The sequence below is a fragment of the Manis javanica genome, chromosome 11 (assembly GCF_040802235.1).
Source record: "Manis javanica isolate MJ-LG chromosome 11, MJ_LKY, whole genome shotgun sequence".
Classification (NCBI taxonomy): domain Eukaryota; kingdom Metazoa; phylum Chordata; class Mammalia; order Pholidota; family Manidae; genus Manis; species Manis javanica.
The window spans coordinates 110621654-110649164 of record NC_133166.1 but is presented as its reverse complement, the minus strand read 5'-3'; the positions used below and the strand labels follow the sequence as shown (position 1 = coordinate 110649164).

Below are 27511 nucleotides of genomic sequence, written 5' to 3'. Positions count from 1 at the left end.
GCGCTCAAGGCCCGTGAGCCTCACGATTATAACGGTCACTGTTGTTACTGGCCCGTTCTTACAAATTAGGCCAGAACTCGGATCTGCCCCCGCACGGAGCCAGCCCTGCGTGAGCACCTGGGATAGCGAGGCAGTGTGATGCTGGGCATGCACAGTGCCCTCCACATGATCCTTCTGAACTTTTCTAGGGCATCTCGCAGATGACCCCATTTCTAAAAAAGGGTTTTCCCTGTGTCTTTTCTGAGGCTCAGACGTTGTATCAAACCAGGCACCCTTATAGGATCCTGTGAGTGTTGCTTGTGTAAGACTAGGACTTTTCTTAGCTCCTATTGTATGTAGTTACAGGTGAGTTGCTCTGAGACACGTGTATTATTTGTGTCAACTCAAGACCATTTAGAACATGTCTTTAGGTCTATGGCCCAAGGGCCAAATCTGGCCCACTGCCTGCTTTTGCACATAAAGTTTTATTGGAACAGAGCCCCACCCATTCATTTGCACAGTGTCGTGGCTGCCTCTGAGCCTCAAGTAGCCGAGGGAGTAGTTGCCTCTGGGACCATATAGCCCCCAGAGCCTGAAATATTTACTCTCTAGCCCTTTACAGGAAGAGTGACAGCCCCAATCTAGAACATTCGCAGAGCCCTTTGAAAGGGCTTATCAAGGCGCTTCCCTTGAAAATGTCTTCTTCATGCTTTTGAGTGACTTTTAGAACTGCCCCCTTTCCACCTCTTATCTAGGCATCAGTCTTGGAACAGAAACACATATTCCGTGGAGGGAGATTGGTGGTCTGGGGGTGGGCAGGGGTGGGTGTGCCCTCCCCTCCCATCCCCCCACTCCAGCTTGGGCCTGGCCTGGGATTCTCATGACCTCTCACCTGACAGGCCAGGGCCTCTGAGTTGGGGTGGGCCTTGTGGGTGGACTGCGGGCTCCAGTTGACTCCCCCAGCCTGGACTCAGCCTCCTCCCCGAGGCCCGGGTTGCCAGGCGACGCCTGCACTCAGTCTGATTCCCGTGGACCACTTCTGGTTTTATAGCTGTGGACATGGCCACTTCCCCCTCAAGGGCTTTGGGAACTGCAGGCCTGTTCAGCGTGGTCTTTTCAGGAGACTTCTGAGACCCACAGCTGAGGTGGGCCTGGTCTGTCATTTTAATTACCAAAGGAAAAAAGATCTCAAACAGCCCATTCCTGCACCTCCGGTGAAATGCCGGGCAGGTGTACTGTTACCCTGATTTTTTGGTTTGTTTTTTTGTTTTTGTTCTTTTTTTTTTACAGAGTATTTATTTCTGGGTCAAAGGCAGAGGTTTGTAAGTTGCCTTGCCGCTGGCTGAGCCACGTGGACACAACCTATCCCTGTGGCTTCGTGGCCCCTCGCGTGAGTGGGATCCCCTCCCGGAGGGCTGTGAGTTGCAGACAGAAGGAGAACCGGGGAAAGGTTTCAGTCGCGCTGTGGGCGTCACGACCTCACCTGCAGATGGTGGGGTGGAAGGGGCCTGGCTTGCCCAGGATAGGCCTGGTTTTAAAACTGACACCCCATGTCTCAGGAAACCCCTCCATCCCGGGCAGCCCATCACAGACAGCCAAGACAAGCCCCTGGCTTCAGTGTCATTCCTTGAGTCAGGAAATATTGATTAGCATCTATCGGAATATTCCCATCTTCTATCTTGCAGGCAGGAGAACGTAAGCCAGAGTTGGGAGGCCCCATCCAAGGTCTCCCTGCCGGCTCTTGCCAGAGCCGGGACTGGAGAGTAGGCCTTCTCCATCTAGAAGCATGGAGGACAGGGCCAGGCCCTGCCCTGGGGACCCCCACAGGCTCCAGGCAGGGTCAGACAGTAGAATAAACAAATCACGATCTCAAGTAAAGTGACAAGAGGAAAATAAGGCAGGGGGAAGAACCGAGAATCGGAACACAGAGGGGGTGTCTGGGCAGTAGGGAAGATCCTCTGCAAATGACCTTGGGGACCTGAGCGATGATAGCAGTCTAGCCCCTAGAGACCGGGAGCCGCATTCCAGGGAAGGCTCAGCAGTGCAAAGGCACTGAGGTGGGGGTGAGGTTGGCCTGCGGAGGAACAGGGAGAATTAGGAGGCAGGGCATGGGCCAGATCACAAGGGGTCTTAGCCGTGGTGGGGAATTTGGATTTTTATCGCCAATTCTGATGAGAAGTTGTTGGAGTACTTTAACTGGGAGAGAGATGATGTCACTGAGGATCTCTGTAATGAAGTGTGGATTCAGGGGAGACTCATCAACAAAGTTTGTGGTCCTCAGGTAGAAGACGTAAGGCCTCAGAGTTGCGGACAGCTGTGCAGATGCCCGCTCTGCCTTGGCCCTGAGGATGGTGGCTCTTGCAGTCAGGCTGGGGAGGACAAACTGAGCTCTTAGGACAGGTCCGCGGGCTGGGGCTGGCGCCTGGGGACTCTGCCTCCCATTTGCATGAGCGCCACGGCTTCCTCGGTTCCTGGAGCTCAGAACACCTTTCCCAGGGCGCTCTGGGGCCCCTCTGCAAGGCCGCGCTCCCTGCTCCCCCGTGACACACCTTCAACCGCTGCTCAGGAAGACAGGGCCGGCGTCCTCCCCTTGGGCCTTCTGCCCTTGGCCCGGCTGCTTACGGCTTTCGTACTGGGCTTCGGCTGCGTGGGACGCAGAGCAAGGGCGGCCTGGTTTTCCAACGTCACGCAGGTGTGTCCTAATCCAAGTAAACACACACGTAGGACATACCTTCGTAAGGAGGAAACCTGGAGGCGCTCTTCTCCTTTCACCAGGAGACTCATAAGGAAAACCTAAGAATATTTCCATGTACACATAACACTTCCAGAACGAACTTGTCAGGCACATTGTCGCTAGCTGACAGGTCTTCCAGCCCAAGCTGTGTGCCACCCCCTGTGCTGGGGGCCTTTTAAAGCCTTCCCACATCTCAGGATGGCGTGTCAAGGCTGCAGGCGACGCCCATGTGTTGCAGGTGAGGATTCGGAAGCCCAAGGTCACAGAGCCGGGTTGGTGAAGCCTGGGCTCCCCACCCCTCCCGGGCCATCCGGGTTCCAAGGAGCCTGTTTCCCTTTCAGACCACATTTCCGTCCATCTCCACAGGGAGCCATGATCACCTCCCATCATTATCTTGAACGCATTTAAGCTGCATGTTCATCTTCTATGCCAGCCGTTCGTGGCAGGTGACATGCATGGCGCTACTTAGGAAATGCTTTGGGGTGATTTATTACAAAGTAATGAGACAATTTAATTTGAATCAACTTCTTTGCACTTTAGTGCTTCTATTAGGAAAAACTTGTACTGCTTATCATGTTAGCGATGAAGAGGAAAAGGGCGTGATAACCACCGGGCAGGGCGTTTTCATAGTTGCCCATCTGAGAAACAGCCCCCGTGAGGGTGCACGTCTGAGGACTGGGTGCATGGGCCCCATGGGGCTGGGGCCTGCGGCGCTCGCCGGTACAGCCTGAAGTGATGCCGCCCCCTCTCGCGGACCAAGGTGGACTCTCAGGCGCCCGGAACCGTGTCATTTGTGAATGAATTGCCCACATTCATCCTGTCCCGCGAGAGCAGCCTCCTGTATATTGTCTCAGCACACCGAGGTGGCACTGGACGGAGGGCTTCAGTTCCCTGGGATTGTGGCAGCCCCCCTGCTTGTATGGCATTGGGAGGACAAGAGGGCAAGTGCTACCTGACCAGGAAGCGGCAGCCGAGAAGTGCCCTCTCGGAGGCGGTGGCGCGAGGACAGATGGCTCAGGGAATGGCTTCTGCTCCCTCGCAGCCCGCAAGGCTTTCCCAGGGATGAGGCCTGGCCCTGGCCCTGCCCGCCCGTGGAGCAGTCCTCCGCAGCCAGCACTGCTGCGGTGATCTAGGCCACCTGCCCATGCCTAGCATCTCTGCCCAGCGGGGACACCTGTTGAGGCCCCGGCACCCGCCTCAGGAGAGCTGACAGGCCCTCTGGTTAGCCTTATCCTACTTGATTGGCAGAGCCTGGAAGTTTCTAGGGCAGCCACTGCCGTTCCTGGTCCCTGGAGGTCCCTCTTTCTAATAGTGTCCCAGTTCCTGCGGCATCGGCTCTGTCACTAAAAGGCGTGTCCATGAGGAGTGACGTAGACGCAGTTTCTCTCAGGCTTCTGCTTCCCTGCCCTGGAGAAGGGGGACCCCAGCAGCTGCTCTGGGCAGGGGCTTTCAGGGGCCACACACCTCTCCTGCGGGAGTCCCCCGCCGCCCCGACTCTGGTCCGCACAGCCGTACTCTGTAGACTTCCCGCCGTAGAAAACTCCTGACATGGTTTTGATGACTCTGCCTTTGAACCCGTTTGCCTGTGAGTGGCTCACGGCATCATTCCCCCCAGTGGTTGCTGTGATTTCTCCTCCGCCGTCTGCATACCCAAGAATTCTTTCAGAGTGAGCAGATCTGACTTACAAGTGGTTTTTCATCAGCCCTGGTGTTTATGGATACGAAACCTAACATCCAATGAAGCCGACCCCACGCTAGATTTCAGCCCCACTTAATTAAGCACAGACTCCCTTCCACGTTGTTGTTTGCTCTTTGGATTTTGGCACCAGTGGGTTTTGTTTTCCAGGTCATAAACAAACCTCTGGAAGCTGTAGGGCCTGACTGTGGGAACAGTCCCGCTGCCTCCTGGCCACCCCGTGCCGCCCCTCCTGCAAACCGGAGGAGGTCAGCGCTGACTCGGGGCACCATGGCCAGCGTTACTGTGCCTTCCTGCCAACCCTCCTGCGCCATCACATGTTGTGTGCCTGCTCCCCTGACACCAGCTCCTGCACGGGGCTAGTTAGTCTCCTTAGCTTCATGCAGCTGGCTTGGGAGAACTGTTTTACCACCAGCGATAGCAGGCATTTGTGGGTGGATCTTAAAGGGGGAAATGTGGTCATTAGACAGAGTTCCTGCCTCACATGCATGTCCACTCTGAGTCCTTCCCACGGGATTCAGGCCAGGCCAGGGGAAGACAGAAGGGGAATGATCACTCTTCTATGATTTTAGCGTCCTTGGGTGACACGGGGGAAAGCAGGGGCTCACAGGCCTGGCTGAGGCTGCACTGCGTCCCCTCACGACCCAGCTGCGTCCCCGGGCCTTGCCCTAGCTGTGCAGGCAGCGGATGCCGGTGGCCCTGTGAGACTGGCCCTTCCCACCTGCCGGGTGTGGCTCAGAACCGTTACCCACGGGGTTCCACCTCCATCTGTGGTGATCTCCTCTCCCTCTTCCCTTCTCCAGCCTCCCAGCCCATTCAGTCCTACTCAGGCACCCATCTTCCTCCTACAGGAAGTCCTCCAGCCCCCTTCTGGTTCTCACAGCACCATATCCTGCACATTTGCGTGACTACTAGGTTAATATTTGTCTTCCCAGTTGCCCGGTATATGAGTTTCCCAGGGCTATTGGAACAAATTACTGCAGACTGGGTGGCTTCGAACCACAAAAAAGGATTCCCTCCTACTTCTGGAGGCCAGACGTCTGAGACTGAGGTGTGGGCAGGGCCCTGCTCCCTCCCTGGGCTCCAGGCGAGGTTCCCCTCTGCCTCCTCCAGCATCTAGTGTTTGCCAGCAAAGCCTGGTGTTCCTGGGCTCGTGGCTGCATCCCTCCCGCCTCTGCCTCTGTCTTCATGTGGCTTCCTCTCCTCTGTGCCTCTGTGTCACAGATCACCTCCTCTTTTCTCTTATAAGGACCAGTCATTGGATTTTAGGATCCTCACTAAATACAGAATGATCTCATCTGGACATCTTTAATCTCACCTGCAAATTATTTCCAAATAAGGTCAAATCCCAAGTACAGCGGGGTTTGAACTTGAACATATCTTTTTGGGGGGCCACCATTTGACCCCCTAACACCCGGTATCTCCCTAAGGGTCAGACTGGGCCTGGTCTGTTCCCTCCACGATGCCAAATATGCGGTGCGTCACCTGGCACTTAGGAAGTAATGGGTAGTGGCCGTGCTCATTTACTAATCACCATGGTAGGTCAACCGTGGCCCCCACTGCTTCTGGACTTTAGTCCCGGCGGAGCAGGGAAGAAATGAAGCTGTTTGAACTGACAGGGTCACATCCCAGCCAGGATCCCGAGACCTCCGAGGAAAGCCATCTGGTCTACCCAACAGTCCTTGAGCTCAAAATGAAAATTCCATGATGACCGTCCCATGTGGGACAGGGCAGACAGTGCCCCTGGGGCCCCACGTGCTCACACGTCCCAGCCTCTCTAGGCTCCCTGTTCACACCTCCCCCAGGATCAGCTGCTACCGCCAAGGTACTCATTCAGTGGACTGGCGAATCCTAAGCACCAGCTGTCATCGCTGGCACCTGCTCCCTCCTGGACCCAGTGAAGTGTGGCCTTGGGGCCCTGCTGGGAGAGAATGAACCTGGGGCCCCCTGTGGTCCTGCAGGCCTGAAGCCACGCCTGCATCTGCCTCGCCAGTGCAATGGGGACCCCGGGACCCTCTGCGTGGTGCACCCTGGCTTCTGTGACCTTCCTGTCCTGCCCCGGGTGTGTTCAGGATGCCATTTACCGGGTGTGCACTGTGGCTGTCAGGGGAGTGAGGGTGTTAGTTCTCCACCATGAGGCCTCGGGGCGCTTTCACGTGGAGCTGTGTGCCCTGGTGTTGATGTGGTTCTGTATGGATGCTTCCTGCTTTCCATGGCAGCCTGTGAGCCACACCCCGGGTAGAAGTGTGTGTATGTGGACACCTCCTGCATTCTCCAAGGCAGCCAATGGCTTGTACTCCATCTTCATATAAGCTAGAAAAAGGTGCCTGCCCACTTGTCAAGGCACTTCCATCCATGCCGAAATACCCACAGTAAATGGGTGACTCTATGATGGCCATCTGTAGTTGCACAGTATACAACCTGAGCAGCTGTACTTGGCGAACCTGGATGCCTGCCTCTTGGTCTTCCACAGCTCTTGCCACAGGAAGCTGGCAAACGGAGCTGCATTTGGGGCACATCAAAGTGCCCTCCAACCCCATTCAGAAAACACTTTTGAGGACTGTGGCTGGACTACATTTTTTGTTTAACCAACCAACACAGGTAGAATGTGGCCAGAAGGAGGCATTGTGCCCTGCAAGGAGATTCAGGGGGACGAGGCATGATGCGTGCACCCAAGGAGCCCACAACCACAGGGTGAGCAGGTGGCAGGCACCCCATCAGATGCCCGGGCAAGGCTTGAAGGGCCCCTCAGGGAGAGACTATGTGGCGTCACCCTCCACTGGGAGGGTTTGGGACAGTGTCCACCCAGGTCTGAGGGCCTGTGTGTTCACGGTTTGGGCAGTAAGTGGGGGAGGCAGCAGGTACGGGGAACGTGGTGCACACAGCAGTGAGGTATACAGAGGCCCGGTGTGCACGGAGTTGGGTAAATTACAAGGCCAGGTTTAGGGCATTTCAGGGGCGTGGCGATGAGCCAGAGGAGACTCCGCAGGAGGGCCTGGCTGTGGTCAGCGTCCCAGGGAAGGGGAAGGCGCAGAGCAGGGCCATGGCCTGACCCCTCTGGCATCGGGCTGTTGGACCAGGGTGTCGCGGGGCCCAGAGGGTGTTGGTTCTGAGCCCTCCCCAGGGTCGGCAGCAAGCGGCAGGGTGGGTGGTGTGGTGCCAAGGTCCTGCCCAGTGAAGTTTGGGCTGCTTCTGGATTGCAGACCAGCTCGTGTTGGCCGGGGCTGCTGGGGCTGAGGTTCAGGCAGCATCTGCTTAGGGGGGCTTCAGTGTGCTCCAGGGCAGTACATGTAAGCCACGTCTCGGTGCCCCAGCTTCCAGACGTGGCCGTGGCTGTCATCCCGAGACAGTCTTTACATTCATGAACAGCAGAGAGCCCTCCGAGGGTACCTCCTCTCCATGAAGTTCCCTCCCTGAGGTCCAGGGCGTGGGGTTCCGGTGTGATGCCATGGGGGCGTGGAGGGAGTGGCGCCACGGCCGGGCCAGGGGACCGAGCTAGACTTCAGTGCCGGCCTGTCTCGCTGAGTCTCCCTTTCAGGCTTCCGGCGCTCTCCCCGGATTGCTGCGAGGACCGAATGGTTCTGACAGCCCGGACGGCCCTTCTGCCTCTGCCTCGGGCTTCCTGGGTCAGGCCTGCTGCGTGCAGTGCGCCCCACAATGCCGAGCTACTACCGCCCTCACAGTACAGCTGAGGGTCCGCCGGTTGTCCTGAGGCCTTCTTCCCTTGAAACCACCTCCACTGATTGCCCTGTTCTCCATGCTTGACTTCCGACTTACGTTCACACTCATTTCTCTCCATTCCACAACATTAAGGGGTGTGCAGCCCCACACTGGGGTTGTGAGTACCTGGAGTGATCCGCAAGGTGAGGTCACTGCCTTTCAGGAGCCCACATCTTCTGGGGAATATGGCACTAGATGCACTTGGGGACTCTGATGCAGGCCGCTTCCCCTGCTGCAGGGGCATTTGGGGGGCCCCATCTCTCTTGTTCCTCAGTGTCCCCACAAGGCAAATAGTATTGCCTGCACTTTGTAGGTGGGGAAACAGGTTCTGAGTCACTAAGCTGGCAAATGCCTGAGTTGGGATTCCAACCCAGGTCTGTCTGTGAATAAAGTAAGACAGGTCATGATGGGCAGATGGCTGGAGCTGTTTAGACCCTGCTGCAGGAAAGAGACAGCAGAGGCAGACCTCCTTCATATCAGAATTAAGGAGTTTGGCATTTACTCAGCAAGCAGGACTTTGCTACAGTGATGGTGGCAGTTCCAAGTGTGACTCAGGAAGTTCCTGGCGGAATAGGAGCCGCTGAGAGGCTTCAGGAGGCGGGCTTAGCCTGGGAGGGGTCCTGGAGGAGGACGGTTGACACATGCATGCACCCCTGCTCAGGATGGTGGCTTATGCATGCTCTGGGGACCTGGCCTGGGGTGGCTTGTTTTATCAGCCCCTCCTCTAAGGCGCATGAGGCGTGCATTGCTGTTTGGCAGAGCAGGACCCTGAGGCGCTGAAGGTGAAAGTGGCCCTGGGGTCAGAGCAAAGCTGAGCTTTGAGCTGAGTTCTGTGTGGTGCCAGCGCCTCCTTTGCCCAGCACACAAAACGCCCCTGCCGCCATGCAGTCAGCAGGGAGGTAGCTAAGAAGTGCCCGGTCAGCCACACTGCCCTGACAAGCTCCCTGCCACTGGGTGCAGCCAGTAGGAAGTGTGTGGGTCTGTGAGGCTCATGGAGCCCAAGGCAGTTTGGGCCTGTGGGTAGAGTTGGTCCAGAGTAGGGCTGTGTGCCCAGAGTACATGGCAGGTTCCCCTTGCAGCGGAGCCGAGACGGGCACTGAGGGCCAACGTGTCCCCAGGGCAGACACAGCCCAGGACCCCCGGAGCCCGCACCATCTTTCTGGGGCAGCAGCTACTCCTGCAGACAGAAACACGGAAGCGGCAGGCCTCCGCTTCGGGGACCAGGGCCCTCAGAGAGCCTCTCCCTGTGGAGGAGAGCAGGACTGGGTTGTGGGCTTTGCACCTTCCTGCCACCTGAGTGAGCCACGGGGCCAGGCGGCCTCCCCTTTGAGACATTCAGAGGGGCCGGAGGTGGAGGGGGGGGAAGGGCTGTATTCCAGGAGATGAAAGGTAGACAGGCCCAGTAGAGAGGCTGCTCCCCACAGAGCCTCCCCCCGCTACTCCTGTGGTTCCTCAGGCCTGGCCAGCCGCCAGACCTGCTGCCATTCCTGTTGGTGGTTAAAGAGATGGCTCCCCAGGGCCCTCTGGCCCACAGCACCACCGTGGTTATCAGCCCATCTGACCTCTCAGTAATCCTGGGGGGCCTGTGGCTTGTTGTCAGGACCTTGTAATGTGAGAGAGACGGAAGTGTAGAGAGCCCATCACTTACTAAAGGCCAGGCCAGCCACGGACCCTGCCCACAAGCTCCCAGGGCGCTGGACTCCTGGCCATGCTTCAGCCCTCCTATGGGGCGCTGAGCCGGGGGGCTCCCTGCCACAGCCAAGCTCTCAGAGCTGGGGCTCCCTGCACTCTGCAGGCTGTCCTGGGGCAGGAGACAGCCCAGGGACTAAACCACCTTCCCAAGTTCTTAGGCCACCCTGGACTGGTCATCCCGGATTGCATGGTCTGCCATCTCTGTGTCCCCGCTGTGCTGGCCGTTCCTGGGAGACAGGGCCACCCTGCCGAGTTCCTCCGCGCTGCTGTCTGGTGCAAGGGGTGGCAGCTCAGGAGTGGGTCAGGACACGTGTGCGGTCTCCGGCTGTGTCCCCCCAACCTTGCTGAAGCTCCCCTACTTCATCTGCACAAGCTGCTGCCCATCCCCTGGTATGGGCACCCTGTCCCTCCTCCTCCCCGGCTGCCCATTCAGGTTGGCTGTGCCGCTCCCAGTTGGCTGCATGCTAGGGCCGCGTGCTCCCTGCGGGCAATGAATCCAGCGCCGGGCAGAGCTGACCTTCAGCTGTCTGGGACTTGGAGCTGTCAGCGTGTTGTTCCCACCAGGCTGGAGCACCTGCCCACTAGAACGGCACCCCACACACTCAGCCACTCCAGCAGCTGAAGGAGTGGGCTCACGGCAGCTCTCCTGAAAGGGGGCCCTGATCCCGGCCGCCCCTCTGCCCCACACCCCCAGTGCTGCGGCCCACCTCTCTCAGCCCGCCTATCTCTGCCCTGGTTTGTAGCCCTTGACAGTGTCCACAGCGTGAAGATCCCCACCGAGGCCCCCTCGCGCCCAGCGCTCCCACACCGGCCTCTTGGGACCCTGGAGGAAGCCTGCCCCCCTGCCTCCTGCCACTCCTGCCTCCCTCCCCGCGCCCGACTTCCTTCCTTCCGGGGCAGCCCGGCATCCTGGAGGGGTGCGTCCCCGGAAGGTGGGGGCGGGCCACGCGTCGGCCAAGGGCCACAGTGACCACAGAAGACCCGCTGGTGTCCCGCGGCCCCGGTGCCTCCAGGGCGGCCGTCAGGTGGCAGAGCGACCTCGCTGTAAACGGTGGGGGGGCTTTGGCAGCTGAAGCGGGGTTGGAGCGTTTGGGTTTCTTCCCGTTAGAAAAGCGCCGCGCCGAGAGGCGGCCGGCGTGGCTCCGGACCCTGTCCCCGAGGGGCCGGCCCGGGGCCGCCGGAGCAGCGCAGCCCCTCGCGCAGGCGGCGCCCGCCGCCCCCGCCGCCCGCCTCGCTCGCCCGGCGCGGGATGAGACGCAGCCGCGGCCGCCGGCGGCGCTGGGGGCTCCTCGGGCGGCCGCGGGGACCCCGCGTCCCCACGGACGGACGGAGCGGGGGGCCGGCCCGCGCAGGGGGCAGATAGGACCCGGTCTCTGGAGGCCCGTCAAGGAGGAGGGGGCCAACCGCAGGCTCGTCCCTCCCCCGGCCGACCGCGCTGGGCTCCCGGAAGACGCCCCCGGCGCCGCCACCGCGCGGGCCGCGGGGCCACGGGCGCTCCCGGCGCGGCCGAGCGGCGCGGAGCCGCGGCCTCCCCGCCATGCCCGCCGCCCCCCCACCCCGCCCGCCGCTCGCGCTCCGCCGCGGCCCGGCCCCCCCCGGAGCCCCGTGGTGCCGCGCCCGCCCCTCGCGCCCGCCGGCCCCCCGGCTGCCGTCGCTCCTCCCGCGCCCTGTGCTGCTCAGTCGCCTCCGTGCTGCCCGGGCCCGGCGAGCCGGGTGACTAATTGGCCGCACGATGGACGTGCCCGGCGGAGCAGCGGCCGCGGTGATGATGACGGGGTACAATAATGGTCGCTATCCCCGGAATTCTCCCTGCAGTGACTGCGTTGTCGAGGAGAAGGCGGTGGCCCTGCAGAAGAAAGACAACGAGGGTTTCGGATTCGTGCTCCGGGGGGCGAAAGGTAAGAGCAGCGGCGGGGAGCGTTCGCGGGTGTGTGTGTGTGTGTGTCTGTGTGTGTGTGCGCGCGCGCCTGTAGGAAAAATGTTCCCCAGCCCAGAAAGAAGCCTTTTTCCTGGGGGCTCTTGGTTGCTAGACAACCGTATTCTTTCACATTCTCAGAAAACGCTGGGGCTCCCTTTAGGAAGATTTTTGATTTTCTGTGGACAGTGTTGTTCTGAAGGAGCTGGCCTGCTCTCCTTCCCTCCCTCCCCCCACCCTTATTTTTAAAAATCATGGTTTTAATCTGTATTTTGTGGCTTAGTTCAGCCCAGCTGCGGCTGGATTCGGAGCTCCTGGTCTCAGGTACCAAGAATTACCCAGTGCCGAGCTTCAGGTATCGGGAAGCTGCCCCGTTCTGGGAGTGGGCTTCAGCTCCAAGTGCTGCAGGCGTCCGTGTGCCTGCCTCTAAGGTGACTTTGCAAAGAAAACGTGGCAAGATGGTCCCCTCTGCCATGGCCCGAGCCAGCAGCACACACGTCACATGGCCTGTGGTGGGGGGCTCCGGGGGTGCGTTCCACAGCAGTGCACCCACCACCAGCCCTCAACTCGGGGCTTCCCTTCCAAAAAAAAACAAAATGGCATCGCCTCCCCATGAGGAGACAGCTGTCACCGTGTATGGGTAAGCCATGTGGAAGTTTTATTTCAGAGCCCCTGCTCTATGCCAGGGGTCCCGCACCTGTGCTGGGGTAGGCCCCCTGCCATGGGTGACACCCCCACCTGCCCTCAGCTCAGGCTGCCCTGACAGCGATCTTTCCCGAGTGACACGGAAGATGGATCTGCCCGTGTGTGTGTGTGTGTGTGTGTGTGTGTGTGTGTGTGTGTGTGTCCCTGACTGTGTGTGATGTCCTCTCTCCCTCCCCTGCTGAGGCCATCCCCATCTTCCCACCCATCCCCCCCAGACCCTCATGACCACCTAGGAAAGTCTGTCTCTTCCCCTGGAGTTTTGCTCAGAGCTGTGTGGCCCGGAAGCCAGGGCTCACTCCGCTAGGGAGCAGGGGCCCCGCGCTTCCAGGATGCTGGCCACAGAGGGGCCACAGAGAGCCGGCTCCCCGCAGAGCGGGTTCAGAGGCAGGTTCTATGTCTGCAGCCACCCACTGGGCCAGTGCCCTGCTCTGTCCAAGCTCCAAGTTGAATTCCCTTGGTTTCACGTCTACGTAGATGTAAATTTGGCAAGTGGTTCCATGCGGTGTTTCTGTAGCACCGTGTGGCTATGGGGGGAGCTTTTCCATTTTTAGAACTGAAAATGTTTAGTCATTGATGCTTTTAAAGAAAATGACAGGCGTGTACATATAGGCATGTAAGCGGAGCACATTATTCAATGTTTTTAACAGAGGCCAAGAGATATGGAGGCACCAACGTGCAGTTGGCCGCCTACCTGAGCTGGTGTTGACCCGGGGCTGAATGTCAAGCCCCTCCCAGGGAGGAGCTGGCCCGTTCTGCCCACTGCCAACAGGAGACATGTGGGCCTTCTTCTCAGGACCCCCTGGGGGCACAGGCAGCCAACCTGGGCACATCTCCCAGGCTTGTAACGAGGTATCCTTTCTTCCCAGCGGATACACCCATTGAGGAATTCACGCCCACACCAGCATTCCCAGCCCTGCAGTACCTGGAGTCTGTGGATGAAGGTGGGGTGGCGTGGCAAGCCGGACTGAGGACTGGGGACTTCCTGATTGAGGTAGGAACACGGGTGTTTGTGTCTTTCTGCTTGGGGAGAGCGCCGCCTCTCCTAGCGTCGGAGCCCACAGTCTTCGCGGTGTGGCCATTGGGCCAGGTCTGGGGGTGCTCACGGAGGCTGTCCTGGACTCGTGTTGTCCGGTTATTTCCACCCACTGTGGTGCCATTTCCTGTGGACATGTCTTTGAGGCCTTGGCCATAACTCTTTGGAGCGTGTAAGGTATGTGGAGTTTGGCCATTGATCTTGAAGTGGAAGGTGGAAGAGAAGCGTGGTTGGTTGACATCAGGTACCTGCTTGGACCCGTGGTGGCTTGGTTGTGGCTATATGAACAGACACCAAGAGGGTCCCCTGCCCGTTCGCATGTGCTTGTATGAGGTCTCCGACGTTGGTGGCTGAAGAGTTTGTTGATTTGCAAGTTGTGGTAACTGGCCTGTCAGATGTATGTTGGCCTTCAAGTCCAGGGCACATGGGCAAGAGATTGCTAGAGATGGTGGCCCAAAAAGGAGGCTTTAGATTCTTTGGAGACCGGCTTTGTGTAGCAGGTAAAGGAGGGCGCATTTTCCTCATTGAAAGAATCCTGCTGGATCCCAGCGCCGTGTGTTCCCAGCCTTACCTGGGGCCACCACGTTGGTATGTGACGTGTCCTAGTCACCCGCACATCTGAGCTCCCTGACTCTTTTGGGCTTAGGTGTTACTTTCCGTCTTTCTGCAAAGGAATGTGTTACTCGTCAGAAGTTGTAAAAATAAAAGATTACTCGTACCTTGGAAACATTGTTTTTCAAAGGTTCAGTAGGCTCAAAAAGCCCTCGTGGGGGTTTGCATTTCCTGGAAAACACTCCTCAAGGCTCCCCTGAGCCCCGTCCCCTCTGCATGGGAAGCCCACACAGAGAGAAGGAATGTGCACGTGGGATCCAGCCAGCCACGCGGGAGCCCTGCCATTGGGCCTGCTGGACACTTGCTGGTTGTATAAAGGAGACCCAGGTCCTGGCGAGACGGCCACCTGACACCACTTCTCTCCATGATGCCTGAGCTCCCAAGGTTACTTCTGAGCTGCAATTTTGCTCACAGTTTCCTTCGTGTCTCTCAAGACTGTTAGCGTGGTGGAAATCCAGAAGGAAGGGTCCTATCAGAGGAGAGAAAGCAAAAACAGAGAAGGCACTGTAACCCAGTCCAGGTGTCCTGTGTTGGTCTCATTTTATTCACTGAAAGATTTATTCAAGTTGTTACCAACCCGTCAGAGGATGAATGCGCTCATTGGGTTCTTGTCCCTTTAAACCATGGGATGCGTATCCAGGACGCCCCCCCACTGTGGTTTCATGGGTTAACTCGATTCGTAACCTCATAAAAATGCAGAGACTGTGTTGAATCATCTTCTGTAGGATGCAGTTGTGATGTAAGTCCCCATCCCCCATCTCCCCCGCCAGAGTGTGTGTGTGTGTGTGTGTGTGTGTGGTGGGGGGGGATTGGGGGGTGCTCCAGTAGGTTGACATAGCTATTGCTGGTTTTTACTTTTAAATAATAAATGAGGGCTGCAGATACAAGAGCATTTCCGTTGTTATCTCTTCAGATTGTTTCCTCGATAAACTGGTCAACAGCAGAAGCCTGTGGCAGCTGCGGGGGGTTGCTGGGACCATCCCCTTCCCAGGGAAGAGAGGTGCGCCGGGCTGGCAGTGTGTCTGCAGCACATGCCCGGGCCAGGCAGATCGAAGCCTCTGTGGAAACTGGAACATTAAAGAGTTTCTGCACTTGGGTTTTCAAAGCACCTCCTTTGACATTGCTTTTCACCTCTGATATGCAAATGTATTTGCCAGTTTGGAGCAGGTTTGCTATTCTGGGTGGCCGCTGAATTCCAGAATTCTAGGAATGACTGGCCCTAATGAGCTCAGGTTCCGTTGGTGTTACTGTCACAGATGACCTGAAGGAGGAGTGGACCCTTCACTGCCACAGTCCCCACAAGGCTGCTCATACCTGGGGGGCTCATGCTTGGGGGGGTCGGAGGGTTGGACCTGTGGAACCGTGCTCCCCAAGCCCATTTCCTAGGATACCTCTTGGGGCTCAGAAATTCTCCTTTAGGTGCTTGTATTAGACAGACAGAATCTCCACAGAGCTGTTTTCCTGGCTACCGGATTCGTTTATAGCCTTATAATATGTGTCTTCCAGTAGACAATTTTTCTGTGTTATCAGTGAAAAGCTTTCAACTTTGGAGGAATTGTTTTAAATGGACTCACATGTCCCAGGTGACGCTGCTCTGCAGTTGTGGGGCTTTCTGAGCTCTTTGCCAAGTGCAGGGTCCCTGCGTGGAAAGGCCCCAAGTGCAGGCAGATTGTCCTCACCCACCTTCATTCCCCTCTGCCTTCTCTCTGCTCTTGGGAAGGACCTCCATGCGTGTCAGGTGTTTGTTTTCTCTTTAAAAACCCAGGCTGCAGTTTGAACCGTGGGACCCAGGGACGACTTTGGGGGTGAACACTTGTCTGCGTGCTAGCCCTGGCTCCTGCCGTGGGCCCACCTTTCCTGGGCACTTGCCCTCTGGAATTCATGTCCCTCCTGCCCACTGTTGAGCAGGAATTTGCTCTTTTGCTGTTGGTATCCTCTTTGCTGCCCACACCCCCCACCCTACACCCACTCCTGCCAAAAAAGCAGAAGCTCTGGGTAAAGTTCCATGTAAAAGGTACCTTCAGATCAGGAATCTACGATGGGATGGTCTTAGTGGGCTGGTGGGGTTGTCATAAAAACGCATCTCAGGGAGGAGAAGTGGGTGCCCCATGGAGGGGTGTGTCTGAATTTGGTAGCTCCATGGCCCATGTGTATTTACCATTTTGGGGTCAGCCTGATGTGCCGGAACCTCTGGACGGCCTGTGGCACTGGAACTTTCCCAGAAAGCTTTCAGAGACCCGGGAGCAGGCAGGGGCAGTGGGTGCCGAGCAGCCCTGTGGGCACCTTCGGGAGAGAGCAGGCAGTGGTGCAGGGCAGTGGCCTGGGGTCAGCGACAAGCCAGGGAGAGAAGCAAGCGGGGGTGTCAGGACAAGTTTCTCTCCCTGTGCAGGTCCCCGCTGGCCAGGAATGGAAGAGGCCCACGTCCCTTTTGGTTACAACCAGAGACCCAGTTCAAACTGTTTTTAATAGTGGTAAGAGCTTGTTTAGTTAAGGGGTGAATGAGCCTTCCAGCTGAATGGTTAAAGGTGTATCTGCTGTTTCTTTGAGATTATCTTGGTTAAGTCTTCTCACCCCCAGAGATGGGGCAGGAGAGGTCGCTCACGAGGAGTCATAGGAGGCTACAGATGGCTTGTGGATGGCCAAGAAGACATGTTGGTTAGGATGTGACTTTGGTGTCCTGCAGGGTGTCACCAAACTGGACGGCCCATCAGCCTGGTCCAGTGCAATGTGGCTGGTCACCAGAGTGCCCCATGGGCCTGTGAGAAACACCGAGCTGGGGCTGCCAGCCCACACCTGCACAGGCAGCGTCACGAGGTGCCTGGGCGCTGGCTTCGTTAGGACACTGCGGGGACGTGCCAGGAGTTCCGAGGGTCAAGCAAGATGACGATTGGCTGGCCCGATTGTGCTGGCATGTCAAGCCCCTTAATTTGGCATTTAACTAATGAATAGAAGCAGGTGCTCCGCCCATCTTGTCTTAAGACCAGGACCGTCTTTCTTCAACCAGCTCCTGTTTTGGAAATCTCAGGTTTGTTCCTTGCCTTACTTGCATCACCTAAAACATCCTGGATCTTAAGAAGTGGTCATAATACAAGTAACCGGCATAACTGGCAAGTGTGTGCAACACACACGACCGAAGACCCAGAAAGTCCTTATTAAAGTAATTTCAGGTGTAGCTGCCTGGTACTCACAATAATCCAAAAAAATAGCATCTGTTGTTATCCCCACTTTACAGATGAGGAACTGAGGGTAAATCACTCGCCTGCAGCTGTGCAGCAGGTGAGTGGAGAAGCTGACATTCTTGCCTAGGCTGTTGACCCAATAACATCAGAGCTCAGGGACCCGTGGGTGACACACGGATATGCTTGACGTGTAACTGGGCAAAGGGTAAGAAGACAAACACGATGAGGTGCCAATTTTTATTTTCGAATTAGCAAACGCTTTTTTTTTTATTACTATGCCCGTCGCTGGTGACAGCACTCATATGCCACTATGTGAAAGAATAAATTGCCATAAATGGTTTAGAAATCAATGTGACAGTATGTAATAAGCACCGTAAAGCTGAATCAAGAATTTTACATCTAGGAATCCTTCCTGAGGGAAGGATCTAAATGAAAAACAAGCAGAGATTCACAGTGCGGTGGGAAAAAAAAATCATGTGGGGGTAGGGCTATGGGGGAAGGGCTAGGGTCATCACACACCTGTGTGGATTCGCGGGACAGCATGAAAAATTGTGCTTGGATGGAGGGCCTAATACCGATGGGAAATGGGTACCTTATATTAGGTGGAAAGGGCAGAGTCAGAATCATCTGCACAATATCAGTGAATTACACCACACCCATCCCCAAAATAGACATAGAAAAAAAGGAAATATTAGCCCCTGGGTGATGGGATCATGTGTGATCAGTTCTCTTTTTCCAGACATTTCTCAACTCCCCAAATTGTCTAGAACGATGTCATTAATTTTTTGACAGGTCTTAATTTCCTAAGTAGAAAACCATTCCCTAGAAGAAGCTGCCTGGCACAGTTGAGTGGTGCCCAGCCTCCGTGCCCGAGGTGTTGCTGTTCGCGTTCTGGACGCGAACCGTTTCCTGGGGCCGTTGCTCACCAACTTGATGCCATGCTGGGGGCTCCTATGGCTTCTGTGATTGTTTTCTTAGCCCTGAAGTGGCCCATCTCGTTTTTTGTGATAATTTCCCCAAATAGGTTTTCCCTTGCAATTAAAGCAGGCAACAATATCCTTCATCCTTGAAAAGTGATGCTTGAGCCTAATTACTTTCCCTCGTGTTAAATACTTGTGCTGGAGATGGCCTGCAACTGTTCTGTAATCTCAGATCATACTGACGTGAGGACACTGAGAGGGATGCCCTGGTGTTTTCCTCAGAGACCATTTCAGTATCTTAGATACTGAGATGTTGCTGAGGCTGGTACTTGAGAACAGGACTTGGAAAACGTAATGTGGGCTCTAGTGCACATTTGCCTAAACCATTACTTTTAACCAAACTGGAGCTATGAACAGTTGTTACAACCAGGGAGTGGGGGTGGGGGTGGGGGGGTAATGGTAACTTCAAAATTAAATGTTACATGGAGGCGAGGAAATGAAGCAGGCTACTCCTGCTTGGTCTTTATGCACATGATTAATCAGCCCATGCTTGGGTCTCAGTGTCCCCATCAGCAAAATGGGTGGTTGGGAGAATTAAGTCACTCGAGACACATATGCATGGCAGAGCCCTGGGCACGTGGGCAGCTGTCAGCATCGACCTGGTTATGTGGGAGAAGGCAGAGGGCCAGCGGGCTGGACGCAGAGTCAGCATGCCGTCAGCAATTGCTGCCAATCACCTCTTATCGTTAACGATGCCTGACTCAGAAGAGGAAACCAATGACTATTAGTTGAACAAATAATAGAAAGTCCTAATAAGTTACGATAATGACAGGTGGTTGGTACCACTTTCGCTCCAGCTTGGAGCAGTTACAGAGCCTGCCTGCCACGTGCTGAGCACGTGCATTCGGACACTTCCAGCCAGCCCTGCCCTGGCCATTGCTTCTTGGCGCCCCTCTGAGGAGGGCGTATCAGCGGGTCCGGGCACCTGCCCTGCCCAGCCCTATATACCCTGGCAGGCACGCCTCCAGCTTTGGCTTGACTCTCTGCTCCCAGTGCTCGGGGCCTTGCTCAAGTCCATACTGGCGGGGGTCTGGCTCTTAGGAAGACTTGGACTTTCTCCTCGTGATCCCCATTTTTCCCTGTAGCCAGAAACCCCAGGGCCGAGGCCAGAGCCCGACTGTGGTTTCCTTGGTACCAGCGTTCTTTTGTCCCTGTGTTCAGCCACCCCACACGGCTCACGTCTCTCTGTGTTGCACTCCAGGACAGCACGAGAGCCTTCCTCACACGCCCTGCTGATGGCCCACGTGGGCAGTCTAGGAGCTCCATCTGCCCCACCCCCGAAAAAATTCTTAATATCTTAAATCATTTTAAATGGGTATTTAATTCAGTAACTAAGTTGGAGACCAAATGCCAGCTGACATTAGCAGGAAGCCAGGGCGACCGGTGAATTCCTGGTCTTGACTCATGTTGATACTCTGCTTGTCAAGTTCTGTTAGTCTCACATCAAGACAGGCAGGGCCCCGTGGCTTTCGCGGGTCCCCCTGGGCTCGAGCGTTTCTGCTCTGAATCGCCGTGGCTTCTCACCGTGCTGGTTTTGGAAAAGGCCTGGGCCCCCTGTGCTGCCAGCTTCCCCCTGCATCTCCCCTGCTCCTAGACTGCCGGCCCCTGGGTCAGCACAGGAGGGGAGGTTGTGGCCATCTCAACCGGCCTCTCCCTCCCCCTGCCCAGCCTTTGCTGAGGTCTAAGCTCCAGGCCAATTTCTCAGTGGGGGTTGAAAAACATTCCTCTGGCAGCAGGTACGGCAGCACACAGGAGCTCGGTGCTTTTGTGTTAGGCCTTCAGATGATGCCAGTGCCCAGGGCAAACTGCCGTCGTTATAGTCTTGGCCCTCCTGGGCTCCTAGCGCTGGGGCCTTTGCTTTCTGGGGCTCACAGTACTGGGGTCTTGGCTGTCAGGGTCTCAGAGCATGAAATCTTCGCTTTCCAAGGCTCTAAAGAGGCCACTGCTCTGGGGGGAGCCCTTGGAAGGCTGGACCCCTTTCCTGCATGTAGCCATAGCCCCTCCTGCACTGAGGGCCTCGTTCACTTTGTCCTCTCTCTTGACTGGGAACAGGTGGTCCGGGCTGAGGAGCAGCGCAGCGTCCTGCTGAGAAGGTGGATACAGGCGGCTTAGCTATTGCAGATCTGAAGTCTTGGCTCATTCATTTTGGGGTTCTAATTTGAAGCATCAGTGATTTCAATTTCAATCTAAAAAAAGATTCAGAATCACTTCAGGGGACCATGGCTGCTGTGCTCCAGGCTCCATGGTACTGGCAGATGGCAGTGCACTGGGTTAGAGACAGAAATGAGCCACGGTCAAGGGCACAGGCTGTACAGTGATCTGGGTTTGAATCCAGCCTCTGTCACTTCTTCACTGTGTGAAGTGAACTTGGCCAAATTCCTCATCTCTTGGCCTCAGTTTCTTAAACTGTAAGTAAAGTAGTGTGTGGAGCACATTGCACTTCCTGGCAGTGAGCTCTTAACAATCGGCAGCAATTGTACGAATCACTTCTGCAGTGTCATTCATTCATTATTGCGCATGACATTGGGTGCCCACCCAGTGGCTAGGCTGCTGTGTGTTGTGGGGAGAAAGAACATGACTCCAGACACAGCTCCTTGAGGAATTCACAGTCTGGAAGGGGGAATAAAAGCAGAGTGTATGGTGAGGGGCCCAGGATAAATCAGGAAAGGGGCTCCATAAAAGAGATGGTATTGCCACCATCTCTTTGATAAATAAGTGGGGTTTTCTGCAGGCAGAGCTCTGCAGGAAGGGCTACAGGGGAAGCTTAGGGTGTTGGGAACTCCCAGGCTGGATTTGGGGCGTGGCCGGATGTTATAGAGCTGGGGGTTCCTGGGGCTGGTCCAGGGAGGGCCGGAAATGTCTGTTCAAGCCTGCTGGACTGTACGTGGCTGGTCCAGGGCAGGGAGCCACAGAGGGAAGGGTGTGGGTGGCGGGACCTCTCCATGGTGCTGAATCTTTCTGGGGTGCTGGGCCTCTCCCTGGTGCTGAAACTCTCCAGGGCGCTGGAACTGAGAGCTGGGAGGGTGGAGCCTGGTGGCCACCTTAGCACGTCCTCTGCCTCGTTCCCTTCACCCGCCATCCCTGTGTCCTGTGTCCTTGGCCCGCCTGGGCACAGCAGCTTGTTACTCAGTGAGTGTGCTTGTCTGCTTGGCCAGGAAGTCCCTTCTGTGAGAAGGGTGAGGGACCCATGTGGTTGAGCATCTCTGGTGTCCTGCGCTCCGAGCCAGCCTCACGTCCCCACTGAGGTTTCAGCTTATGCGTCACTTCTCAGAGAGGCCCCCTCAGGCCCCCTGTGTTGCCCCTGGCTCTGCCACTCACACGCCTGAGCTTCCTGCGCCATCAGAGTCATCTCCTGTATTGCATGGCTGCCTTTGTGTCCATCTCCCTCATGAGAACGCCTGCTCCCTGGGAGCTGGAGGGTTCTTCGGCCTGGTCCCTGCTGTGTGTCAGCGCCCAGCACAGTGCCTGACAGAACCGAGGCTCCAACACATGTTCAGTGATGGCCACTCCTGGGAAGCATATGTTTCTTGCCCATTTTGCAGGTGTGAAACTGAAAAATCTGCATGTCAGAGTCCCACAGGGAGAGCTGCATCTAGGCTGACTCCAAAGCTCAGGTCTGGCTGATGCCCCAGGTCACTGAGTCACTGAGCTGTAACCCTGTACCCACCTTTCTCGACCCAAAAAGGATGCTTCAGTCCCAGCCCCAGTCTTCCGTAGCGAGGTCCTTGGGAGGCACTGGGAGCCCCTGGCTGAGGGCTCTCTGCTGCGCCCCATGGCTCCCTGAAAGGAGCCCGCCTGGGGCCTCCGCACCTGCCCTCCCTCCCTGCTCTCCTCCCACTCACCCACCTCCCCGTGTGCTCTGCAGGCCCTCGTTAGCATTGATTTGTCTCTGTCTGCGGCACCCTTTTGTGGGGAGTTTCACGGAACAAGCAGTCAGTTTGGCAAATGAACTGAAGGAAGGCCTGTGCTCAGAGCCCTGCAGGATCTTTTAACTGACGAAGTCTGTCAGTCCTGGGAATTTGGGGGCGTGCATGCCGACAGTAAGTGGAGTTGGAATGAGAGGGGTTGGGGGTAGGGGACGCAGAGGACCATGGTTACTGTCTGATGCTGTAAGGTCCTGAGAATGGTTTCCTTGCTTTGGTGCCGGGAGCCCAACCGCCCACCAGAAAGTTTCCCATCCCCTTCCACCCAGGGCCTTTGGTTTCCTGTGACACCTCTTCAGCACACCCACTCTGTGCTCAGTCCTCCGTGGGCAGGGCTGGAGGTTCACGGAGACAAAGGGAAGCTGGGGAGGGAGGCCCGTGGCCTCTGTGGGGACCCCGGGGCTGGGCAGAGAGGAAGGAACCGCTTGTTCAGATGGCTGAGGGAGACGGCACATCATGCCTGGTCCGGAGCGACGGGGGGGCCCTGACCCTGGCCCTCCGCCCCTGGTCTCCTGGATGCCACACTGCCCCCCTGCCACTGCACTTGCCTTCTTGCTCACGTTCTCTTTGTCTTGCGCCCCATTTCCCCACCCCCTTCCTCCCTACTCCCCCTCTCCCATCTCCACCTCATCTACCTGTTAACTGCTCACCCTCATCTCTCTGCTTGCAGAGCCCCCTCAGAAAAGCCTTCCAATGGTCCCCCGAGACACCACTCCCAGGGCCTGTCACTGCCCCTGCCGGTCCCTAAAGTTCCGTGAGCTGGAAGCCAGCTGGGGCCAAGCACGGGACGGGCACTGAGGCAGGCCCTGTTCAGTGAGAGAAGGCACTGCAGGGGGAGGGCACGGCCTGGACAGAGGCTTGGAGACAGGGACCCATGGGAATGTGCAGGCTACGTCAGGCCCAGGGAGGATGAAGAGGACGGGACCCTGCCTCAGGGGTGCTGGGGGACCTTGAATGCCGAGCTGTCCTGGGGTCTCACTCTGTTGCAGAGGCAAGCTGCCTCCGAAATTTTAGCAGGGACTTCTGTGGCCTGCCTGTCGCCAGGCTAGAGCCTTGCTGGAGAGGGGAGTCGAGGCAGAGGGACCAGATTGGAGGCCACTGCCCTTGAGAAGCAGGTTAGAGCAGGGCTTTAAAGCACAGTCCTGGGGGCAGCCTGCCTGGCCCCAAATCCATCTCCTCTACCTACGTACTGTGTGCCTTTGGGCGAGTTATACAACCCCTCTGTCCCTCGATTTCCTCGTCTGGAAAGCGGGAATAAGAACAGCACCTGTCTCGCAGAGCCTTGTGGAGGTGAAGCGAGTCAGGATGTGTGAGGCCGGTAGACAAAGCCGACAAGAACGTGCAAAAGGAGCCGTTACTATTACTGCCGGTGTGGCCATGGGAGGGATGCGGAGCCTTCCCAGCCCCCAGCCAGGACCTGCTCCCCCGAGGCAGGGCCCCACCACCTGGGAACCTGCCCCCGGTGGGCTCCGCATGGTGAGGTCGGATGTGGGCCCTGTGCGGCTGCCAGCTGGGCTCTGCGCGCTCAGCACGGGCCCCGGGGAGGAGCGTGGATGGGAGAAGGTGGGAGGGCGACCATCTGCCCACTAGCCAACCAGAACGTCGCTGCCATCCGTGAGGGACCAGGAGATGCTCCCGGCCCAAGCAGGGAGTGCCAGGACAGGCTGGGGCCCAGTGGCCTGGCTCCTGATGCCCAGTGCGTCCAGCGCCCACTCCAGTCCCACAGGCTTTAGAGGGGCTATACGTGTCTCTGCTCTCGGGAAATTTGAGGGACTTAACATCAACTCTGCCCCATATGTGCTTTTGCTGCGGTGTTATTGCATCGGTGTTATTCCTTTATGGCTGGTACAAGGCATGTCCACCCAGATAGGATGGGAAATACAGTGGCCGGAGGAAGAGGTCACGTGATGCCGTCAGGAGGTGGGGTCACTAGGACGCGGTTTATCTTCTCGAACTTTATGTATGTCTGTTAGAGATAGTTTGTCACATGTGTGTACACATGTACTTTTTTCATTGTGTATTATCTTTTTTGTTGTAAAATACACATAACCACAAAACTTACCATTTTAACCCTTTTAAAACATACAACCAGGGGCAGTTCGTAGTCCACGGTGTTGTGCAGCCATCACCTTGTTCTGGTTACAGAATGTTTTATCATCCCCAAAAGACGCTGTGCCCCCCTGAGCTGTCGCCCCCATACCCCCAACTCCTCTCAGCCTCAGGCAAGCACTGGTCCACTTTCTGTTTCTGTGGATCTGCCGCCCGTCTGGGCATTTCATATACGTGGGATCCCAGAGCGGGCGGCCTTCTGTGCCCAGCTCCTTTCACGTAGCACACTGTTTTCAAGGCTCAGCCGTGGTGCGGCGTGTCAGGGCTTCATTCCTTCTGTGGCCAAATAGCCACCGTCCGGAGAAGGCGCCTGCTGTGTGTCCAGTCGGCCGTCGATGGACCCTGTGGTTGTTTCCACCTCCTGACTCTCACGAATTAAACTGCTATGAACATGAGTGAACACGTACTTGCTGGAGCCCCTGTTTTCAGTTCTTTGGGGTGTGTACCTAGGAGCAACTTGCTGGGTCATATGGTGATTCTCTGTGTACCTAAACTGCTGGCTCAGCCTTGGCTTGAACCGCGAGGTGTTCAGGAGCACTTTGTACATGCCCGTCTCACGCTCAGCCCGGTGGGAGAAGCAGGAGAGATGACGAGGGGAGCTAGCCGGGGCCCCCAGAGACAGGACTCCAAGCCACCAGCAAGTTCGCTCCGAGGCAACCTGTGCCGACCACAGACAACATGAACAGCAGCGCCGACGCAGCCGTGGGACACGCTCATGTTGCTGAGCGCGTCCCGCGTGCTCCCTCCACTGTCAGGGCTTCACGTGCGTGGACTGGTGTAGTGCTCAGTTTGGTTTGCATGGTGCCGTCAGCTCCTGAGGCTGTGGCACACAGAAGAGTCTCATGTGTCCACAGACACACAGCGAGTGAGTGACCCAGGCAGGCGCTGCTTCAGAGAAGTTGTGAACTTCTCTGCCATACTTCCTGGAATAAGGGACAGAGTAAAGAGCTGGCCAGGGAGGGACCGGGTGGGCCAGAGGGTTGGGGGAGGCTTCCTGGTCTGGGGGACACCAACAGAGTCCACCTCCCAGTGCCAATGTGAGCGTGAATGAGATGGCCACCTAACGCATCTTGCCCCACATCCAGCATGCAGCCAACCAAGTGGCAGGGCCTTGAGAGGTGGGGGTGGGGGTGGGGACATCTCCAAGGGCTGTGACATTGCCTGAGCCTGCCCAGGGGAGGCAGGACATGCCTCAAGGGCTGCACCTTCCTGTGGGTGGACAGATGTGCATCTGCCATGAGAATCCATCATCGTGATTACAGACCGGGAGCCACCCCCGCTGCGGCTGCTGCAGGTGGCCAGCATGAGCCAGACACCAGGCAGGCCGCTTCGTGTGGGCATCTCATTTCTCACCCTGCCAGCACGGGGAGGTCAGCTCTGTAGATATTCCCATTTTGCAGAGGAGGAAAGTGAGACCCAGGAAGACCACAGGACCTGCTCAGGCTCACACAGGTCTCCCCATGGGGTTGGGTCTTGACCCTGGGGCTGGACTCGAGGGCTGCAGTGTCCCCTGCACCTTGGGGTCAGGTCTTGACCCTGGGCTTGGACTTGAGGGCTACACTGTCCCCTGTGGTGTCTTTTAGAGGTGGGTCTGATCGCCCATCCAGAGGCCCAGCTGGAGACACTGAAGTTAGTGCAGGGCTGGAGGAGAGGCACTGACCAAGCAGACGGAAAGTCCATGAAAGGTGAAGGTCATAACTGGTTGGAGGATCCCTGTGGGTGGGGGGGCTTCCTGGAGGAGGTGAGGGGTCAGGGTCTTTCAACATAAAGGGGAGTTGGTTATGGATGGAAACAAAGCAAAGGTGTCCCATTTCCTCAGTGTTCCCCAACTGTGTTATTCCAGAACTCTCTGTACAACTTAGCAAACTCAGTTCAAACTGGCTCAGCATGCAAAGCGATTTCATTGGTTCGAGTAACTGAAAGATCCCAAAGATGTTTGGCTTCAGGCCCGGCTGGATCTAGGTGCTCAGTGATGTCCCCAGGATCTCCCTCCCTCCCTCCGCTCTGGCTTTCTATGTGTCAGCTTTGTTCTTGAGCAGGTTCTCCTCACAAAGGTGGCAGATACAGCCTCCAGCTGCTCCAGGTTCTCACCCAGTCGGTTGAGGAACCCCAGCAGAAAGAGAGCATCTCAGTGGCCTGGCTTGGGTCACGTGTCCACCCCGGAGCCAGTGGCTGACTCAACCAGAGAAAGTGCTGACCAGCCAGGCTGGGATATGTGCCCTCCCCCGAGGTAATAGGATGGTCAGGGGGCATGTGGGCTGGCTCCCAAAGGAAGGTTGAGTTTCAGGGATGGAGGAAAACAAATTGCCGGCAGGCAGATTCAGCCGACAGCCAGTCCCTGTGCAGCCCAGCAAGGTGGCCTGTGATGGAGTTCTGCCTGTCCAAGCTCACCGTACACGATCCTCTCCACAGGCCCGCTGAGCCCTGGCGCTCATACAGGACTCGGGGTTCTCTGCGGGAACACAGGTCCTCTGAGTCCCACAAGCCAGTGACACAGACCCTGTGACACGCTGGGGCCAAGGGGACCTGCATTTATATTCCACAGATCTGGTCCCCAGGACAGGCGAGGGCGTGTGGTCATCCAGCACCTTGTAAGATCTGCCAGGTCCCTTCGCCCGCCCCCCAGGTTCAGCCGGGGTTCCAGGGCTGAGTACTTGAGTCATCTGGCCTTGGAAGCCTTCTGCCAGCAGCTTCTTTTCAGAGCGTGATCGTTGAAGTCTTGACTCAGCTGGCAGAGGTCCTGTTCCTGGATCACTCTGGTGCTGAGGTCCAGTGTGCCTGTGTGTCTTCTGTCTGGACCTTAAAGGCTCCCTTGCAGTTTAGCAGAAAATAGTGGAGTGTCTAGAAATCCAGATGGTGGCTCTGAGTTCTCCAGGTTGCAGTTGTCAAGGGCAAAGAGTGAGGCGCTTTTCTGGTGAAGAGTAGAGGTAATGCATTTGTCTGTGTGGCATCCTTTCATCCATCCGTTCATCCATCCATTCGATCATTCATCCGTCCATCCTTTCATCCATCCATTCATTCATCCGTCCATCCTTTCATCCATCCATTCATTCATCCCTTCATCCATCCATATCCATTCATCTGTCCATCCATCCACTCATCCATCCATTCATTCATCTGTCCATTCATCCATCTGCCCATCCATCCATTCATTCATCCATCCATCCATTCATTCATCCACGGGTTGGAGAGGCGACCTGTCGCTTCCTGCCCTCCCTCCAGCCACTCCCCTAT

The 27511-nt window shown here is 56.8% G+C and overlaps 1 protein-coding gene across 7 annotated transcripts in view; it reads left to right on the top strand.

Annotated features, from left to right (window-relative positions):
- The window catches only part of SHANK2 (SH3 and multiple ankyrin repeat domains 2), a 471338-nt gene that overhangs the window by 326223 nt on the left and 117604 nt on the right, over nt 1-27511 (top strand). For all 7 annotated transcript variants that reach the window (XM_073217285.1, XM_073217283.1, XM_073217284.1 and 4 more), the window contains 2 exons: nt 11637-11719; nt 13308-13432. In XM_073217285.1, coding sequence (XP_073073386.1) covers nt 11637-11719; nt 13308-13432 — 208 coding nt within the window. The remainder of the gene's footprint in view (nt 1-11636; nt 11720-13307; nt 13433-27511) is intronic.